At 41.2% G+C, this 16,274-nt stretch overlaps 2 protein-coding genes across 2 annotated transcripts; one reads left to right on the forward strand and one right to left on the reverse strand.

The window, feature by feature from the left end:
* The first annotated feature begins 1,603 nt into the window (after positions 1-1,603).
* Positions 1,604-9,815, forward strand: LOC117850276 (TNF receptor-associated factor homolog 1a). Its single transcript, XM_034732096.2, has 13 exons — positions 1,604-1,895; positions 2,602-2,837; positions 4,086-4,197; positions 5,074-5,162; positions 5,247-5,315; positions 5,422-5,551; positions 5,663-5,821; positions 5,916-6,279; positions 6,625-6,737; positions 7,064-7,211; positions 7,410-7,846; positions 7,916-8,054; positions 8,253-9,815. Exons 2-13 carry the CDS (start codon positions 2,654-2,656, stop codon positions 9,666-9,668), a joined length of 3,360 nt encoding a protein of 1,119 aa, XP_034587987.1. The 5' UTR covers positions 1,604-1,895; positions 2,602-2,653; the 3' UTR covers positions 9,669-9,815.
* Positions 9,816-10,154: 339 nt separating this feature from the next.
* On the reverse strand, positions 10,155-16,136 carry LOC117850277 (uncharacterized). Its single transcript, XM_034732097.2, has 17 exons — positions 15,757-16,136; positions 15,455-15,652; positions 15,093-15,353; positions 14,883-14,977; positions 14,461-14,623; positions 14,252-14,362; positions 12,593-13,735; positions 12,369-12,521; positions 12,190-12,289; positions 11,976-12,070; positions 11,727-11,891; positions 11,601-11,657; positions 11,449-11,520; positions 11,170-11,268; positions 10,966-11,097; positions 10,705-10,878; positions 10,155-10,591 (listed from the first exon to the last, which is right to left on the reverse strand). The coding sequence occupies exons 2-17, from the start codon at positions 15,593-15,595 to the stop codon at positions 10,460-10,462; spliced, it is 3,093 nt and encodes a 1,030-aa protein (XP_034587988.1). The 5' UTR covers positions 15,596-15,652; positions 15,757-16,136; the 3' UTR covers positions 10,155-10,459.
* Between the last annotated feature and the right edge of the window lie 138 nt (positions 16,137-16,274).

The following is a 16,274-nucleotide window of genomic DNA, read 5'->3' on the forward strand; positions in this document are numbered from 1 at the left end:
TTATTTTTATGAGTGCCCTGCTTTTGCCGACTTTATAGATATTTGCCGAGTTTTGAGCGAGCTAGTAAACATCATATAAACAACATATATTAAAAAAAAGCTTAGAGTAGGAGACACCTAGTAGCGAGAGAAAAAAAGACAAACCCTAGCGCTGCCCTTGAGTATCCTTCCTTTCCCAATCTAACTAGATCGGGAGTGTTCGTAAAAAATTAGTGCTGCATTTCCAATCTGACTAGATGATTGGGAGTGTTCGTAAAAAATTAGTGCTCGAGTAGATTCTCTTTCCTTTTTCCTAATAATTATTGGGATAAATCAATAATCCACTCCCAACTCTTCTAAAATAAAGGAGTTGTGACCATCTCAATACGGTAGTTGGATTGGGATAAGATTATTGGGAAACTGTAAAATTAACTCTTCCAAAAATAATAAATGAGATATTGGGATATCCTAATCAACTATTTCCTCTGTCCCAAATTACTATTCGTTTTGGCTTTTCTAGGTGCATAGCATTTGTTACGTATCTAGATGCATCGCAAAAGTTATATACTTAGAAAAGCCAAAACGAATAGTAATTTGGGATGGAGGGAGTAGTTATTGAAAGAAATTATTACTCCAACTCTGATGATCCCATCACTGGTAAGTAGAAGATGTATGTATTATATATAATAATTATCACGATTAATCTAGTAACATTAATTTTATATCTTTATAAAGATAATTGCACAACTTCCCTATATTACCTCATGGAAACAAATGAAAAAATGGTTTCAAACACCGAAAGATCACGATTTAAGAAATATACCAATGAACTGACCCGGTATGTTTTAATAAATTGAAAGATTGCTTCATCATGATTTACATCTATTCTCCCGTTTATTCTCAGTCGTCAATCTTACTGTTTGTTTCCTGTTTTTCACCAAAGGATAGCATCACGTTTGCCATTATTTGCCTCCTCGCCACTATTTAAGGGCGAAGCAATGTTATCTATTGCCATGTCAATAACTTTCATCATGGAAAAAACATTGATTCATTAGGTATTATATATTAGTGAATAACTATTAGCGAATAGAATAGAGATAGTATATACTATAAAATATTTTTTCATGATGAACCTATTACCATTTATTTATGTCATGCATACTTCCTCCGGTGCCTACTTTGAGAAATAACTCGTTTTGCACTTTACACCATTGTCCCTTAAACGACGTTTAAGGAACACTAAGGACAATGATGCAAAAGTGAAAAAAAGGGAAAACTGATAGCTACTCCCTTCCACGTATGTAAGTATTTTCGGATTTGACGTTACAAGCAATATACGCTAACGATGAACACTTGTTGTATCGGCTCATGCCACGTGTTATCTAAATCATATATTATCATTAGATCTATCCATGATGTCCTTTATTGGTTCAGTACTAACCATTCTTCATCGGTGCATCGGACCATAACTGTCAGAAATGTGTATATATATCAAGTTATACTAGTCACTGCTAAAACACCAGGTAGATAATTATCCACCGTTTTAAATGACTGCCCCCTATAAATAACTCTGGCACAGCCAAGACGAAATGACGAATGAGGCGAAGTAAGCCTAGGCTAGCAGCCTACGGAGAGGGAAGGGGGCTAAACCTAAACCCGATCCGATTATTCAACAGCCAGCCTCCCCGACTCCATTCCACCACACCTCCCCCCTTCCACCCTCTCCGACTCGACTAGGGCGCACGCGCACGCCGCCGCCCCCTCCACCGCCTCCGCCGCCGCCGCCGACGACGAGCGGGAGGGAGGACGGAGCGCTCGATCTCCGCGCCGGGCGCGGGCGACGCACGCGCGACGCGAGGGGCGGCCTCCCCCGTGGGGGGTCAGATCCGAGCTGAATCGGGGGATTTCCCGGGCAGGTGAGCATTGCGGCGCGGTTCCTCACCGATCTAGTTGGACGGAGGCGGCGACGGTTCCTTCGGTCCGGTAGGCCGGGGTCCCGCGCGTGACGGTTCCGGCGTGCGCTTAGATTGGATTGAAATGGATTGGGTTGGGTTGGTTGGGTCTGGTTCCAGACTTCCAGTCAATCGTTCCCTTCGTGATAGTCTTAGGAGGGAGCTGCAGTTTTTTTCCCTTGCGTAGGAAAATAATCCACCTTCGATGTATATATATGATTTAATACTGCGTAGGCCTACAGTCGCGTGGCACTGGATTATTACTACTTTGGGATTAGCGTCGTTACTTCAGCTGGGAATTAGAGGTTGTACAGGTTGAGAATGGTGTTCCTGGGATCTGGACATAATTCCTGTGACAGGATTTTGCTGTTCTGGATGTTAGTTTTTGCTTCGGTGGCGTCTGGAGTGCCCATGTGATTCGAGTGGTTCAATCACCGTTTCTATTGTTTTCTCCAATGGCTGCTTGGTACCATGCACGCTTTTGCGGCCGCTGGGCACGAGATGCATGAGGCATGGGTTCTACAGACCAACTAGTTAGCAATTGCTTGTCCTGTCTAAAAAACTTTGTCTTGGGAACCTATCGACTAGCCTCACTTTGGGATATCCCTTTTTTGTATTTTTGGTCATCTACCGAAACCAAGACTTATGATCTAGTTTCATGACACTGCAGGAAGGAAAAGGTTGAGTGTGAAAATAGCTGTGCTTCTTGAGGTGATAGAGTAATGGCTGGCACTTTGATTGAGGACAATGCTGGGGATGGTAGATCCTCATCAACTGAAGAGATGCCAAGTGATCAGCAGAGCCATTCCGGGGATTCTTTAGCTGAGTGGAGGTCAAGTGAGCAAGTTGAGAATGGGACGCCATCCACCTCACCAGCTTACTCGGACACTGATGATGATGATTGTGGTATGTTGTCCAACTATCTCACATTTGTTTGTATTTCTGCTTTGCAAATGCTTTTAAGCTAGGTCTTTCTAGTCTTCCTCCTGATGTTACGGTCCTCTGTAAACCAGCTAAAAACTCTCCATTTTTAATTACACTGTTCCATAAAAGGGTCTCAACTAATTTGGTTACAGTACTACTTAAACTATGTACGCATGATATGATTCATTGCAGTCTTATTAATTGCCCATGCAGTAGTATGAATGATGACTTAGATACTTGTATTGTCTTCGGGGAGTACAGTGGTCACTGCAGTCATTTGGGTTATTTATTTTTAGGCTTAGGATAACTAGCTGCTTGCTGAACCCGGACGTTGGAAATAGGTTTGGCTAACTGTGAAACTATGTATTTTACATGTCGAACAAGTGCTTCAACGCCCTTCCCAAACCTTTTTCTTTAAAACTAGTTAGCACCATGCTGAAGATGAAAGTTTGAATCCCGGTCACTGCCCTTCCCTTGAGACAGAAACGGGGATTTGTTCCCTTCTGTCTCATCTGAAGGGAGGCAATAACATTAGGGATAGTTTCCCTATACAAAATGGGAAAAAAAATCTAGATAAGCTTAGCCAGGGGAAAAAAAACAAAGCTAATGACAATATGAAGGTTAATCCGTTTTATCTGAAGGGAGGCAATAACATTAGGGATAGTTTCCCTATGCAAAAGGGAAAAAAATCTAGATAAGCTTAGCCAGGGAAAAAACAAAGCTAGTGACAATCTGAGGTTAATCCGTTTTACTTTTAATAAACTGCTATTTGGGAAGTGCATATTTCTTACTTGAGAAAAGTTGTGGCACGTAACACTATACCTAGGCCTAATCTACCAACATTATGCTCCAGCCATTACTTTACCAGATGAATGGTTGCTGCTCCTGCTACAAATCATGGCTGCTATGGGGGTCATGCTGCCAACTAGTTCTGTTGCAGTCAAGGCATTGTAGTTCACTGCTTTAAAAAGCTGGAATCTAGGCGGTGCTTATTTTAAAATAGACTTGCAGTATAAAACTACGTGGCTTTTTTATGTGTTGACATCACTGAGTTGGACATGTTATTTCTTGACTCGCCTTGTAATTAAGGTGAGATGATTATTACATAGCTTTTTGAACATTCTGCTGGGTTACATGATTCCAATAAGCTGATTTGTGTGATATGTCATCATATTTAAAGATTTTGGCATCAATTGGCGCTTTACCTGTCAATTCAATTGTCTTGTATAGGACCAAGGCCTTCTGAACTTTATGGGAAGTTTACATGGAGAATTGATAATTTCTCTCAAATCAACAAGAGAGAGCTAAGGAGTAATTCCTTTGATGTTGGTGGATTTAAGTGGTAGGTCTTCATATGAGCATTTATTGGACTCACTATTTCCTTTTTTATACTTTCTTATACTGCAAACATATATCTATTGTCCTGTATCTGTGCTTCTTACTAGCCTGCTAGGTGTGATTTGGCTGTTAGTTTCCAAATGATTTTGCAACAATTTCTATTAAGTAGAAAAGGTGTGGGCACAAATGAATCTATTGAGAGAGCACAACATGTTCTGTTTGAACTGCAAATTCTGAATGGTGGCCATTTGAGAAGTGATTTGAAAAGAGACTATAGTCTTGAGCATGGATGACCTTGTGAATACTAAGTTTATTAGGTACCACAGTGACCCTGCATCCTTCAGCAGTTGAACGTACTGGTAGCAGCTCAATTTAGCTTACTGGTAGCAGATCAATTTAGCAGTAATCATTGTTCTGCCTGACCATGGCAATCTGTGTTTTGGCCAGCAAATAGTAGTAGTACTGGCTTTTATTGCCATGGAGAAAGACTGTTGTATCTCTTTTTCAAAAAAAAGCTATTTGTATCCAATTCTCTTGACATGTTTCTTATGTAAATATAAATACTTCTGGCTTCACTGAAGCTAAAATTACTTAGTTTCTGGAATCTGGAGCATACTGTATTCAATATGCTTTTAATTTCCTTTTATGAGCTTCTATTTCATGTCTTCTTACACACTGAGAAGAAGAAAAATGTCGGTGTTTGCCCTGTTTTTTATTCAACAACCACATGGAGTAGGACTGAGCTATTGTTTATTTTAATTTTTGCTATTTTTTGTTTGCTATATGTCCTTTTGAATCTGATGCATTATTTTCTTTCGATTTATATGCTCAAACCTTTTTCTTCTGCACCATGTCTTGAGATCTGTTAGTTGATTTTCAGGTATATCTTAATCTATCCACAAGGATGTGATGTTTGCAATCACCTCTCTCTCTTTCTTTGTGTTGCGAACCATGATAAACTACTCCCAGGTAGATGCAAAGTTGGATGCATTGTGTTTGACACACTTCACTTTGTGGCTATCATGATCTTCAATATGATTTGCTTTTATTCAGGATGGAGTCACTTCGCACAATTTACAATAGCTGTAATTAATAGAGACCCTAAGAAATCCAAGTATTCTGGTGAGTTCGATGAACTATTATCTGGTTTGGCTAGTGCCTAGAGCTAAAATAGCAATCTTTTGCTTGGCTTCTCTGCCATTGGAGTTTAAAGGAAGTAGTATTTCAGATACACTGCACCGATTTTGGAAGAAAGAACATGATTGGGGGTGGAAAAAGTTTATGGAGCTATCAAAGTTAAATGACGGCTTTGTTGTTGAGGATGTTCTTACCATCAAAGCTCAAGTTCAAGTTATCAGGTATCTGTTTCCTGTGGGTCATACGTTTAATGCTACTTTCAGTCAATTGCAAGCAGGAAGTATCTATTTACTTTGCATAACCATTTCTGCTTCTGCATTCTAATATTTGAGGGAGAAGGCAGACCGTCCATTCCGTTGCCTTGACGGCCAGTACCGAAGGGAACTAATTAGGGTGTATCTATCAAATGTGGAACAAATTTGCCGACGCTTTATTGATGAAAGAAGAAGCAAGCTTAGCAGGTTGATTGAGGATAAACTGAGGTGGTCCAGGTTAGATAAACCTCCAAATGGCACATTGGTGTTCTACGACCAGGCTCATTTCCAATACCTTTTTTTTAATACTTGTTTTTGGTGAAAATTGCAGTTTCAGTGCATTCTGGCTAGCGATGGATCCAAGTGTGCGGCGACACATGACAAGGGAAAAGACTGACACTATATTGAAAGTTCTAGTGAAGCACTTCTTTATAGAGAAGGAAGTTACATCAACCTTGGTAATTGACTCGCTATATAGTGGACTGAAGGCTCTTGAATACCAGAGCAAGAACAAAAAGGGGATACCGAAACTAACAGAGACAGATGCTCGAAGCACTCCAATGGTACTTATTGACCAGGACATGTTTGTTTTGGCTGATGATGTGATAGTTTTGCTTGAAAGAGCTGCATTGGACACACTGCCACATCAACCGTTGCCCACAAAAGAGGATAAAAGTTCACAGAACCGTACAAAGGTGTGCATTTTATTTTTGACCATTTAGACATTGGTTTGTAATGTTAATATCTATCCTATAATGTCTTGTCTTATGGCGGTTCACTAGAATATAGCTAACTACAGATATATTTTTTTCACGTTTAATTAAAAATTAAGGTTTTTGAGTTTTTTCCATATTAAATGCAAAGTTACTTGCACAAAATGAACTAAACATTCCTATGTCATAATGCTTTGATATGACTTGTGTCTTAGTGAGGTACTAACCCAAAAAATGAAGAGATGCTATATGCAGTACACAGTGTATGTCTTCATGGACTTCATTCTACTGATATGTATGGGTCCCTAACAAATGTTCATATTACAGGATGGCAGCTCAGGTGAGGAATTCAACAAAGATTCTATTGAGCGTGATGATAGACGGCTTATAGAACTAGGCTGGAAGACATTGGAGCTTTTTGCCTTAGCTCATATATTCAGGTATCAAACTTTCTACTTCAATGTTATTTTGCTTGACAAATACATAGCATGGGTCAACAACGTAAATTGTGGTTCCCAAAATTTTTCATGCATCGCTTGATGTATATGCCTTTCCAGATGTTGCTTTTTTAATATGTTATCACATCACTGCACAAGTTGTATTTCCCATATGTGCGCTGCCAAACCTTTTTTTTTCATCTTTTGATGAATATGTTTTAGAATTCTTTTATTTGGAAAAACATAAATCTTCTGATGAAATACGTAAATTCAAATCCCACTTTCGTTATGGCCTTGCATGCTCATCTTCATGTAATGTGTTGAAACAGCCGAATAGAAGTGGCATACCAAGAGGCAGTGGCTTTGAAACGCCAAGAGGAGCTGATTCGTGAAGAAGAAGCTGCTGGGCTAGCTGAAATTGAACTTAAGGCAAAGCGTAGTGCCGCTGAAAAGGAAAAACGTGCCAAGAAAAAGCAGGTTAATATCTATTGAAAAAAATTCTCCTGTCATGCTCTCCTTTCTTGTTTGTTTCATTTGTTTATTATATGAAATTATAGATTGTGTGTTGTCTTCTGTGTCCTCACTGCTGATATCAGTGTGTTTGACATGATTCTGTGTTATCCTCTTTGTACTTGTTGTGGACTTCTATAATGTTAAGTGTACTCCATTCTCCAGGCAAAACAGAAGAAAAACAGTCGAAAAAGTAATAAAGGAAAAAATGGCAAGTCTGACATCAACAAGGAAATACTTATGGACAGCAGTCCATCTGATGATAGGATTCTGGATGATTTCTCTGGACAAGCAGAAGAAATGTCCTCGAATGCTGACAACCCTGAAGAAGTCTCTGATATATCTGATAACAGAGATGATAATTCAGATGCACTTCATGTTGATATTGAAGAGCGTGAATCTAGCCCTGTTAATTGGGAGACAGATGCTTCAGAAACTCAAGCCACTGTACCTGGAAGTGGTGAGGTGCAAAATGACCAAGCAGGGAAGCGGACCTCTTTTGTGGATGATAGCTCATCAACTTGTTCGTCGGACTCAGTTCCTTCAGTTATCTTGAATGGATCAGGAGGTGCCTGGACAAATGTCAGATCCTCATCAAATAGGTATTTTTCACTTGTATTTTCACCTATCATACTGTTACTCGGTATTTATCATGCTGCATTGTGATTCAGGGGAAACAACCGGAGGAATAAGGATACTGATACACGGGCAGGACTTGGACAAGGCGGACCAAACTCAGTGTATAATGGTTTTGTAGGATCTGGCAGCAATGCTTCTGTCAACTCCAAGGATGCTAGACATGAATCTGAGGTACATGACTTTCTTGGATGTCTCAGATAATACCGGCCTCCAGACCTTTTACTTTATGATGTTCGTGTCTTTACTGGGAAATGCACCATAAAGCAATCAATTCTAAGATAAAGGTGTTAAAAACAGCCTTCTTGATTTTTGCATGAATCTTTTTGTGTTCCACTTGATTGAATAAGCATGAAAGTTGATTCATTGCAGGATGATAAAGTTGTCTCGCAGAGGAAGCAACATGCACAACGGCATGTTGATGTCATGAGCCCCTCCAAGTCAAGAATGGCAGAGTCTTCCTTTTCATCTGTGAGCCCTGCTAAGAAGCAACCTAACGTATCCCAGCAAAGCACCAATAGTTTGAATTACCGTGCAAGCCAAGCTTCAGGTGCTGTGACTGGCACTACGGCAGCAGGTGTCAGTCCAACCCCGGCAGCTCAGTTACTATCAAATAAAGGACCTCTGTCCAGTCCTGCGACCCACAATGAGAAGTTGGTTCCAATTGCAATTAGACCCCTGCAGGTGCCTATACAATCCAAATCTGAAGCGCAGAAACAGGCTTCCCTGGATGGCAGTGCAATAACCCAGGCCGTTACAGTATCAAGGCCCTTGAGTGCCCCACAAGTCCCTGCAGGAAAACAAGGTGCACCAGTTACTTCAACATCTCAGAGTGTACCACTTCTTTCTCGTTCAATGAGTGCGGTCGGACGGTTGGGAAATGAGCCCTCGGCTAATGCTCCTAGCTTCATTCCCCGGTCACGAACATATCGCAATGCCATGATGCAGACAAGTTCTGCTGGTGGAAGCAGTTTCACACACCAGCCAGGTTCATCAGAGCAAGGAGTTGCACATTCGCAACCAATATTTACATCGCAACCTTCCATTCTGTCATCAGAAACCTTGTCTGGTAAAGAGGAAACATCATTGAAACCTGGGTTCACATTTGGCACTGTCAAGCCCGAGTCACTGAACCAGTATCAGTGCAGAGAACAGAGCTCACAGCAAGCAACAAGCAGCAGCAGCAACAGCAGCAGCATCAGTAACAGTAGTGATTGTGCTCCGTCGAGTTCAAACATCAGAAGTGAGATTGCGAAGCTCAATTTGAATGGTAGATCACGAAGCAGGCAGCTGTTGTCAGAAATTTCTACCAGATTTACTCCTTATCAACCGCAAGGCCTGGTTGCTGATGAGTTCCCACACCTAGACATTATCAATGACTTGCTGGACGAGGAGCAGAGCGAAAGGAGAAGGGTTCTTCGACCTGGATTCGCTCAACAGTTCTCTATGCCCAATGATGCCAGCACACCCGATTATGGCTTGTTTGGTGAGCCATACCTATTGGATCAGTCTGAGCCATACTTTGATGACGAGCCTCCAAGGTTTTATAGCCCATTGAGCAGTGCTCCTCGAGGGCTTAGGGACCGGAGTTATTCACACTTCGATCTCCCTTCTTACTCCAACAGCAGCCAGTTTGATGATCTGATGATGAACCAGTGGCAATACAGCTCTGACATCTCCATGACTAGTTTCATGTCGGACGCAAGTGGCTACACCTATCAGCCGCAGGATTTCCCGGTGAATGGAGTAAGCAGATACCCATCCTATCGCCCTGCCAATGGGCACTGAGAATTTTAGTGATTGCATTGGTAATAATGTGTGGTGAGTCCATGCTGTTCGCTTCTGAGCTGAGTGTAATTGTAATAGTTCCCCATAGCAGTCATATAAAGATGGTTCCTCAGTTTCCTTATTCAATAGTTATATCTTTTCCCCTTACTTTCTATAGATCAGTTTTGCCCGATGGTAATGAATCGAAGTAGGTTAAAATGGTCTGGTAAATCTAGTCAATCGCATTTGCGAAATGTGGACGATGCAAGCAATGGTAGAGCGGCTTTTTTAAGCAATGCCAGTGCTTAAGCTGATGCATTAATGATAGGGAATATGTCTCTTCAATTATTCTGTACATTCTGGAACCAGCCTATGGACATAGCGACATAAACCCTTAAATCTCGCATGCTGATTCTTTGTACTTGCTAATATCTGAGCTTCTGAAGATTTTGGATATATGGTTGATGATATAAACATGGACAAGCTGTAAAGTAGTAGAATGTTACAGGATCAAAATTTTCGTGCTTTCAATTTTTGAAGGAAATACGAAAGCAATGTTTTGACAACACCCTTTTTTTTTCACTTTGAACCTAAACTTGTGTAAAGGATTTGAACCCAAACTTGTGTAAGGGAGGCAGGGAGACGTATTTTTGTCTATATAAACAATAGCACTCGAAAATCCAAATCTTGAGTTTAACAAAACACAACTCTGGTATCCCCCTCTAAAAAACAACTCTTAAGACACAAAACTCTGGAATATACATTCTTCACTAATGGAGAGTACCACCATCCGTGTACGTGCTGCTCAACTGCTACCGTGGCCGTGACCCAGGAATAGCTGAGAAGCTCCCATTATCTGACATGAAATAGTGATTGTAATTGATTCTTGTCACTAGATCCGCAAGATGGGGAAAATGACCCACATTCAGCTTGAAAGAAAGGATCTGCAACGGACATAAAAATCAGAATTAGTGCATCTAAAGGTAAAGATCCTGTATAGCTGCCATTACAGACGATCAATCTTTTACTAATGTAGTAAGAGGATTTAGAAACCTACCCTCAGGAGAAATACGACACACTCATCAAATTGCTTCTCAATCCGATCCATTTCCATCTCGCATCGTGTCCTCACAGCTGGAGCAGTCCCACCAGTACTGAGAGTCTGTTCTACGTTGTGAAAATCGAGAGCTAATCCAAGAATAGTCTTAACTCGACTGGCAATGAGGGCCCACTGAAAAACACAGGCAACAAGCATCCTTATCCAAATTTAAATATTGGAATGATGTATTGATTCATATTAGAATGGCAAGATGCTTACCAATTTATCAGAGGCCACAAAGCATTGTCGCTGAATAGATGAAAGATATGCCTCATGAACTTCCATAACTTCATCCAGCGTAGTAGCAGATGCCATGCCATCACAAAGTTCGGTCCATGCACTATGATATACCTACTCAAAGGTTGCCATGAGTACAAGACATACAATGGTTGAACGGAGTAACCAAACATATTTCAAACTCACTCGGTCCATGACGTACTGATGGAACGCTTCGACAAAATGGAGAAGCTTCTGTGCTACAATCAAGTGTTGTTTGAAATTATGTGCAGTTCTGCCTCTGGCCTGCCAACAGAAAAATGATTGATTTTGTGGCAATTAAGTTGTCACTCTAGAGCATATTTAACTGTCAACTCCCAACAACATATCAATCTATAACTTCTCCAACTTCATCAAAAGAGAATTTACAACAAAGGGTACTATGGCATGATAAGCAAAACACACAAAACTCATATGGACCAGTACCTTCCACATCCACTTTCGGGTTTCATCCAAAACAAACTTTGCCCGCTTGACCTTCAGTAAGAATCCCATAACCTAGAAAACAGCAAAATGACCAAAGGCATTAGTAAATATGGGACCCTGCCTGATACTTACAGTAGAAAGTAAGACATTACCTGATTATACTTCTTCAGTGCCTCTGTATTAACAATTAAATCAAGAGGCCAAGACACCTGCCATTACAAAAATACATAAAAATACAAGAAGAATGCACATAAAGCTTGTTCACATTTGGTGCATACCTTATATGTAAAATTAAGCATGTCAAGAGCATCAATGCCAAAACCAAGTGCACGGCCTTTTTTGGAAGCTGATGCACCTTCCTCACCATTGTGTGTTGCTAATGAAACTACTAAAGAATCTGGTGCTGTCAGAAGCATTTTGTCAGCTGAGTTTCTTAAGGATTCCTGCACGAAAGGATTAATATAAGAAAACTGAATAGTGATGAAGCCAAACTATCAATGAGATAGTAAATTTGCCACACAAATCACCTGCAACAAATTATTCAACTCAAAATCATCATCCCAGGAACTCCCTCGATCAAGCTTATCAAAAATTGTTATCAGAAACTGCTGCAGCAGGTCACCTGAAGGCTCAAGTGGATTAGTATAATCACATTTCATTTATTTACTCATTTTCAGCAGTTTAAGGGAAACATAAGTAAGCATTTTTTTGGTGGTTTTTTTAAGCTGAATGATGACACACCTGATCCTAGCAAATAAATAGCACGTAACACAAACAGTTCATCCATTAATCTCCATTCACCCATTAGCTTGAACAGGATTTGCTTGCCAATGTGATCCACCTAAAAGGGGAACAAAAGCAAAAGCCCTTTATAATATGGATTAACAAGAAAACGAATATAATATAATTTTTGAGCAAACCTGTCTCTTTATGCATTGGGAAAGGCATTCTTGGATGATACCCACTGGCTGAAGAGGATCTTTCAAACTCATATTCTGAATAAACTTCAAAACTCTCGACGCTAATGTACTATCTTTCTGCATTGGTAAGATCTCCGACAGAGGGACATTTTCCTGAAGGGAATGTGATTAGAGATATAACTAGGAATATGAATAACAAACTATAATCTAGATGTAAGACTTACTTTTGCACAAGGAAGAAGAGTTGGAAATGCATAAAGGTCCTCCAAGGTCCTTCTGTCATCTTCTTGGCGGACATATTCCAAATCATCAAAATGGAAACCAAACTTATAATCAGTGCCATCTAGTCTGGGGAAAGAGGTTGTAGGTTGTGTATCACCACAGGTGCTAGTTCCTACAGAATGTCCATCAGCAAATATAGCTCTTCGCATGTCTCCGTCATTCAATGGAGGGAGATGAAAGCTTTCAGAGATATTCAGTTCACTCCAAGAATTTGGATTGCTCAGTAGCACTTCTCTGCAAGCAGTGATGGCTGGATTTTCATAACAAGATAAAGTGGAACACCCTTCTATTGCATTGGAAGATGCATCTTGTGGGTCACCAGGGACAAATATTGGCTTATCCATAACAGTGTTTCTGGATATGTTGTTCTCCATACCATCATATTTCCTTCCTGATGTAGCATGTTTAAGGAGCTTTACCCAATTCTTCTCAGTGCTGTTCTCTGCACATATATCCTTTGCTTCATGTACATTGCTCTCACTTTCCACAGAAGTTTTATTATTTGGAACATCATCATCATGCGGTCTTCTTAAATATTCATAAACATGGTCACCATTTTCTAACAGGCCAGATAGGCATATCAAGAAAATCTCAGACAAGGTTAAGAGTCCCATTTCACGAGAATCATTTCCGAACTGACTTGCGGATTCTTCAAGAGCATCTTCACTTCTTGGATGACCATCTTGGATTCTTAAACTTGAGGTATCTGGCCAGAATTTCTGTTGACTACTGCAATCAGTATTCTGATAAACATTGGACCCATATGTAACTTTATGAGTTTGAATCTGATGCACGTCTTGAACATGCTGAACAAGTTGAAAGGATTTTCCAGCAGAAACAATGGCCCTTGCAATATCCTTCAAGAACACTGGGCATAATATATCCAGACAACCTTGATTGTTCACTTTCAAGCAAGTTCCTGCAGTAGTTGATTCCTGGTTGCTTGATTCTTTTTTCCTGATAGATTCATTATCAGTTGAAGCTGTTGAACTGTCGGCTCTTGAACCTCTTATTCTGAGCATATAGCTCATTTCCCAGAACGCCGGCTGATCTATTGTAACTGCACTATTTGCATAAAAGAACATCTAGAGAACAGAAAAATGACTGAATTAGAAAAGGTTGAACCTTTAAAAATTAAGGTACACATCAGAAAAACTAAACAGAATCCATCATCAAATCCCGACAGGATTATGTTAAGCTGGTAAAAATTAAGGCAATGTAGAACTGTGTGATATAAATCAAAGGGTTTATAACAGTTGAAGGACTAAATAATAGGGCAAGGAAATGGTCGTTTCAAACTTGCAAGAGCAACAACCTTATACTGCAAAGAACTGACCACTTGGTATGCAAATAGCATCTTATTCTGGCAAAACTATGGAAAGTGTGATTTCAAGATATACATGGAACAGGATCAGGATCTCTGCCTGCCCACCAAATAATCATGGTCATATATGCTTAAGCTCTTCAAGGCACACAACATAATCATGAAATTGGACTTAGCTAGAAAGTCAATCAAACCAGACAAGCTACTTTTGTAGTGTTTGGCACAGTAACATGAATTCCTATGAAAAACAAGTAATAAAGGACTGTTTCTTCAATACCTCTTCATAAGGGTCATCAAGGATACCATCATAAAGCCAGGAATCAAGACACTGAAGATAAGGTAGCAAGCTTCCAACGAATAGCACCAGCAGCATATGATATGGTTCGCCCTGGATTGTATAAGGGTTAAAAATTCAAAGTAGTGAGCATTATAATAATAATAATTGAAAAAGAAACAGATATTGAGACAACTGGATCTTGCTGCAACCTCGCCATCTTCCACAAGGCAGACTTCATTTAACTTCTTGAAGAGATGGTTGAGAATATGTACTGAAACTTCACTAGATGCCATCTGTGCACCAGAATCCCAAAAGCCATCTGGCACAGCTCCGTGCACAACTTGATACAAATGTTCTGCTCCAGAACATAAACTGCAAGAGATTTTATTTAGTGAGTGACTGATTGTTACAAAATGTGCTACGCGCATCAGAAACCCATGTGCTATATTCAGCATAAAAATTGTCACCAGCACACATTACACGCAATTGTTGACCTCTTTAAAAACAATGCGTATTTCATCACTAGTTAACCTAGTCATTAGTTTAGTAAAACATTACGAACTTGTATACAAAGCTCTGAGAACATACAAATGAGGAAGAAATTTAGCAAAGTGTCATGGTGAAGTACGACCTTGACATAGAATCGGTTAATCCCAGTAACGTTATAGTCCTGTTGAGCGAAATAAATTGCTGCTCTTCCTCCTTCAGAGCTGCTTCACGGAGCCTCTGACGTTAACATGGCAACAGTCATTGGAATTTTGGACTGGACAGATACCATCTATTCAGATGACACAAAATCAAACCTCAAGAAATCTATGCACATCCTGAAATGCAAACTCACCTTAAGCCAAGAATCAACTGAGCTACCAAACGCATCCAACGTCGGGATCCCATGACTGCGCATCCTAACCTTCCCAACAAAGAGCTCCACTTCCTTCAAGCACGTCGCCGCAAACAGGAGTGGACTCAGCACGGACCTGAGGCCAGTTAGCGACAGGTGCGCCACATATATCCCCGCCTTCTCACGGTACCCAGGCACATTACAGTCCCAATAGAGCAAGGACGTCTCGAAACCTTGCAGCACCTGGAAAACAGCCTTAACCTGCGAATGGCACAAGGACACAGCATGAGCAGATGGTCATCAACTTGCCGAAGTGTAGCACGGATCCGAACAATCATATTGCAAAGCCATGGAATACCTACCAGTCCATGCTCATCTGTTCTCAATGCTGGCACTGGCACCGCATGAGGAAGGCCCTTCGAGATGCTGAGCTGAAGCTTCTGCACGAAGCTTTGGGCATCATCGCCATCCACCAATCTCGTGGTTCGTTGTGGGAGAACCATGCTTGGTTCCACTACTGGCCGCACGGGATCGCCCGACGACGGCTAGTGCCGCGGATTCTGCAAGTTTCCAAAAGTAGGGATTCTGAATCGATTGCTTAAATCAAGGAAGAGAGGGAAAATTAGGCGGAATGGGGAAGGAATCGGAGCAAGTTAGGGCTTACCAGCATGGAAAATCAGGCCCGGATGGATCTCTCCCCACTCCACTCCACTCTACTCGAATCCAGTCCAAGCCATTAGACGAAGGCCGCGGTGAGGAGGTCTGCAGGGGAGGAGGAGGATAAGGCGCCTACGAAGGTGGTGGAGGTCGGTCGACGGATCCCGGCTGGGGAATGGAGCGTGCGGCGGCGCGAGAAGGTGCCCGGGGCGACGGTTGGGTTGAGCGGAGCAGCGGCGGCACGCGGGGGGATGGGAGCTGTGGCGGGTGGGAGGAGCACGTCGTGGAGGGGAGAAGGGGCGAGGGCTGCGGCGGCTGGTGGCACTGGCGGGAGGAGGAGTCGGAGTCGGAGGTGGGGAAGAAGGCGGCGGCCGGGCAAATTGAAAAACTTTGTTACGAGATTTTTTTTTGAACACAAATTTCATGGAAGTTAAAAAAAATAGATTAATGCGAATTAAGAAACAGATTATCGGTGGAGCGCTAAAACATGATATAAAACGACTTCAAATCCCTCCTCTCCTTTTC

This window comes from Setaria viridis, chromosome 3, assembly GCF_005286985.2.
Source record: "Setaria viridis chromosome 3, Setaria_viridis_v4.0, whole genome shotgun sequence".
Lineage (NCBI taxonomy): Eukaryota > Viridiplantae > Streptophyta > Magnoliopsida > Poales > Poaceae > Setaria > Setaria viridis.

What these genes read in the sequence shown, in the direction of transcription:
- LOC117850277 (XM_034732097.2), bottom strand. Translation starts at nt 15,595, where the DNA reads ATGGTTCTCCCACAACGAACCACGAGATTGGTGGATGGCGATGATGCC. An exon ending in CCCAATGCATAAAGAGACAG is followed by an intron (nt 12,290 to 12,368) that starts GTTTGCTCAAAA and finishes TTCCCCTTTTAG; the next exon opens with GTGGATCACATTGGCAAGCA. An exon ending in TATTTATTTGCTAGGATCAG is followed by an intron (nt 12,071 to 12,189) that starts GTGTGTCATCAT and finishes TTGAGCCTTCAG; the next exon opens with GTGACCTGCTGCAGCAGTTT.
- LOC117850276 (XM_034732096.2), top strand. Translation starts at nt 2,654, where the DNA reads ATGGCTGGCACTTTGATTGAGGACAATGCTGGGGATGGTAGATCCTCA. An exon ending in CACTGATGATGATGATTGTG is followed by an intron (nt 2,838 to 4,085) that starts GTATGTTGTCCA and finishes TGTCTTGTATAG; the next exon opens with GACCAAGGCCTTCTGAACTT. An exon ending in AACGTGCCAAGAAAAAGCAG is followed by an intron (nt 7,212 to 7,409) that starts GTTAATATCTAT and finishes TCCATTCTCCAG; the next exon opens with GCAAAACAGAAGAAAAACAG.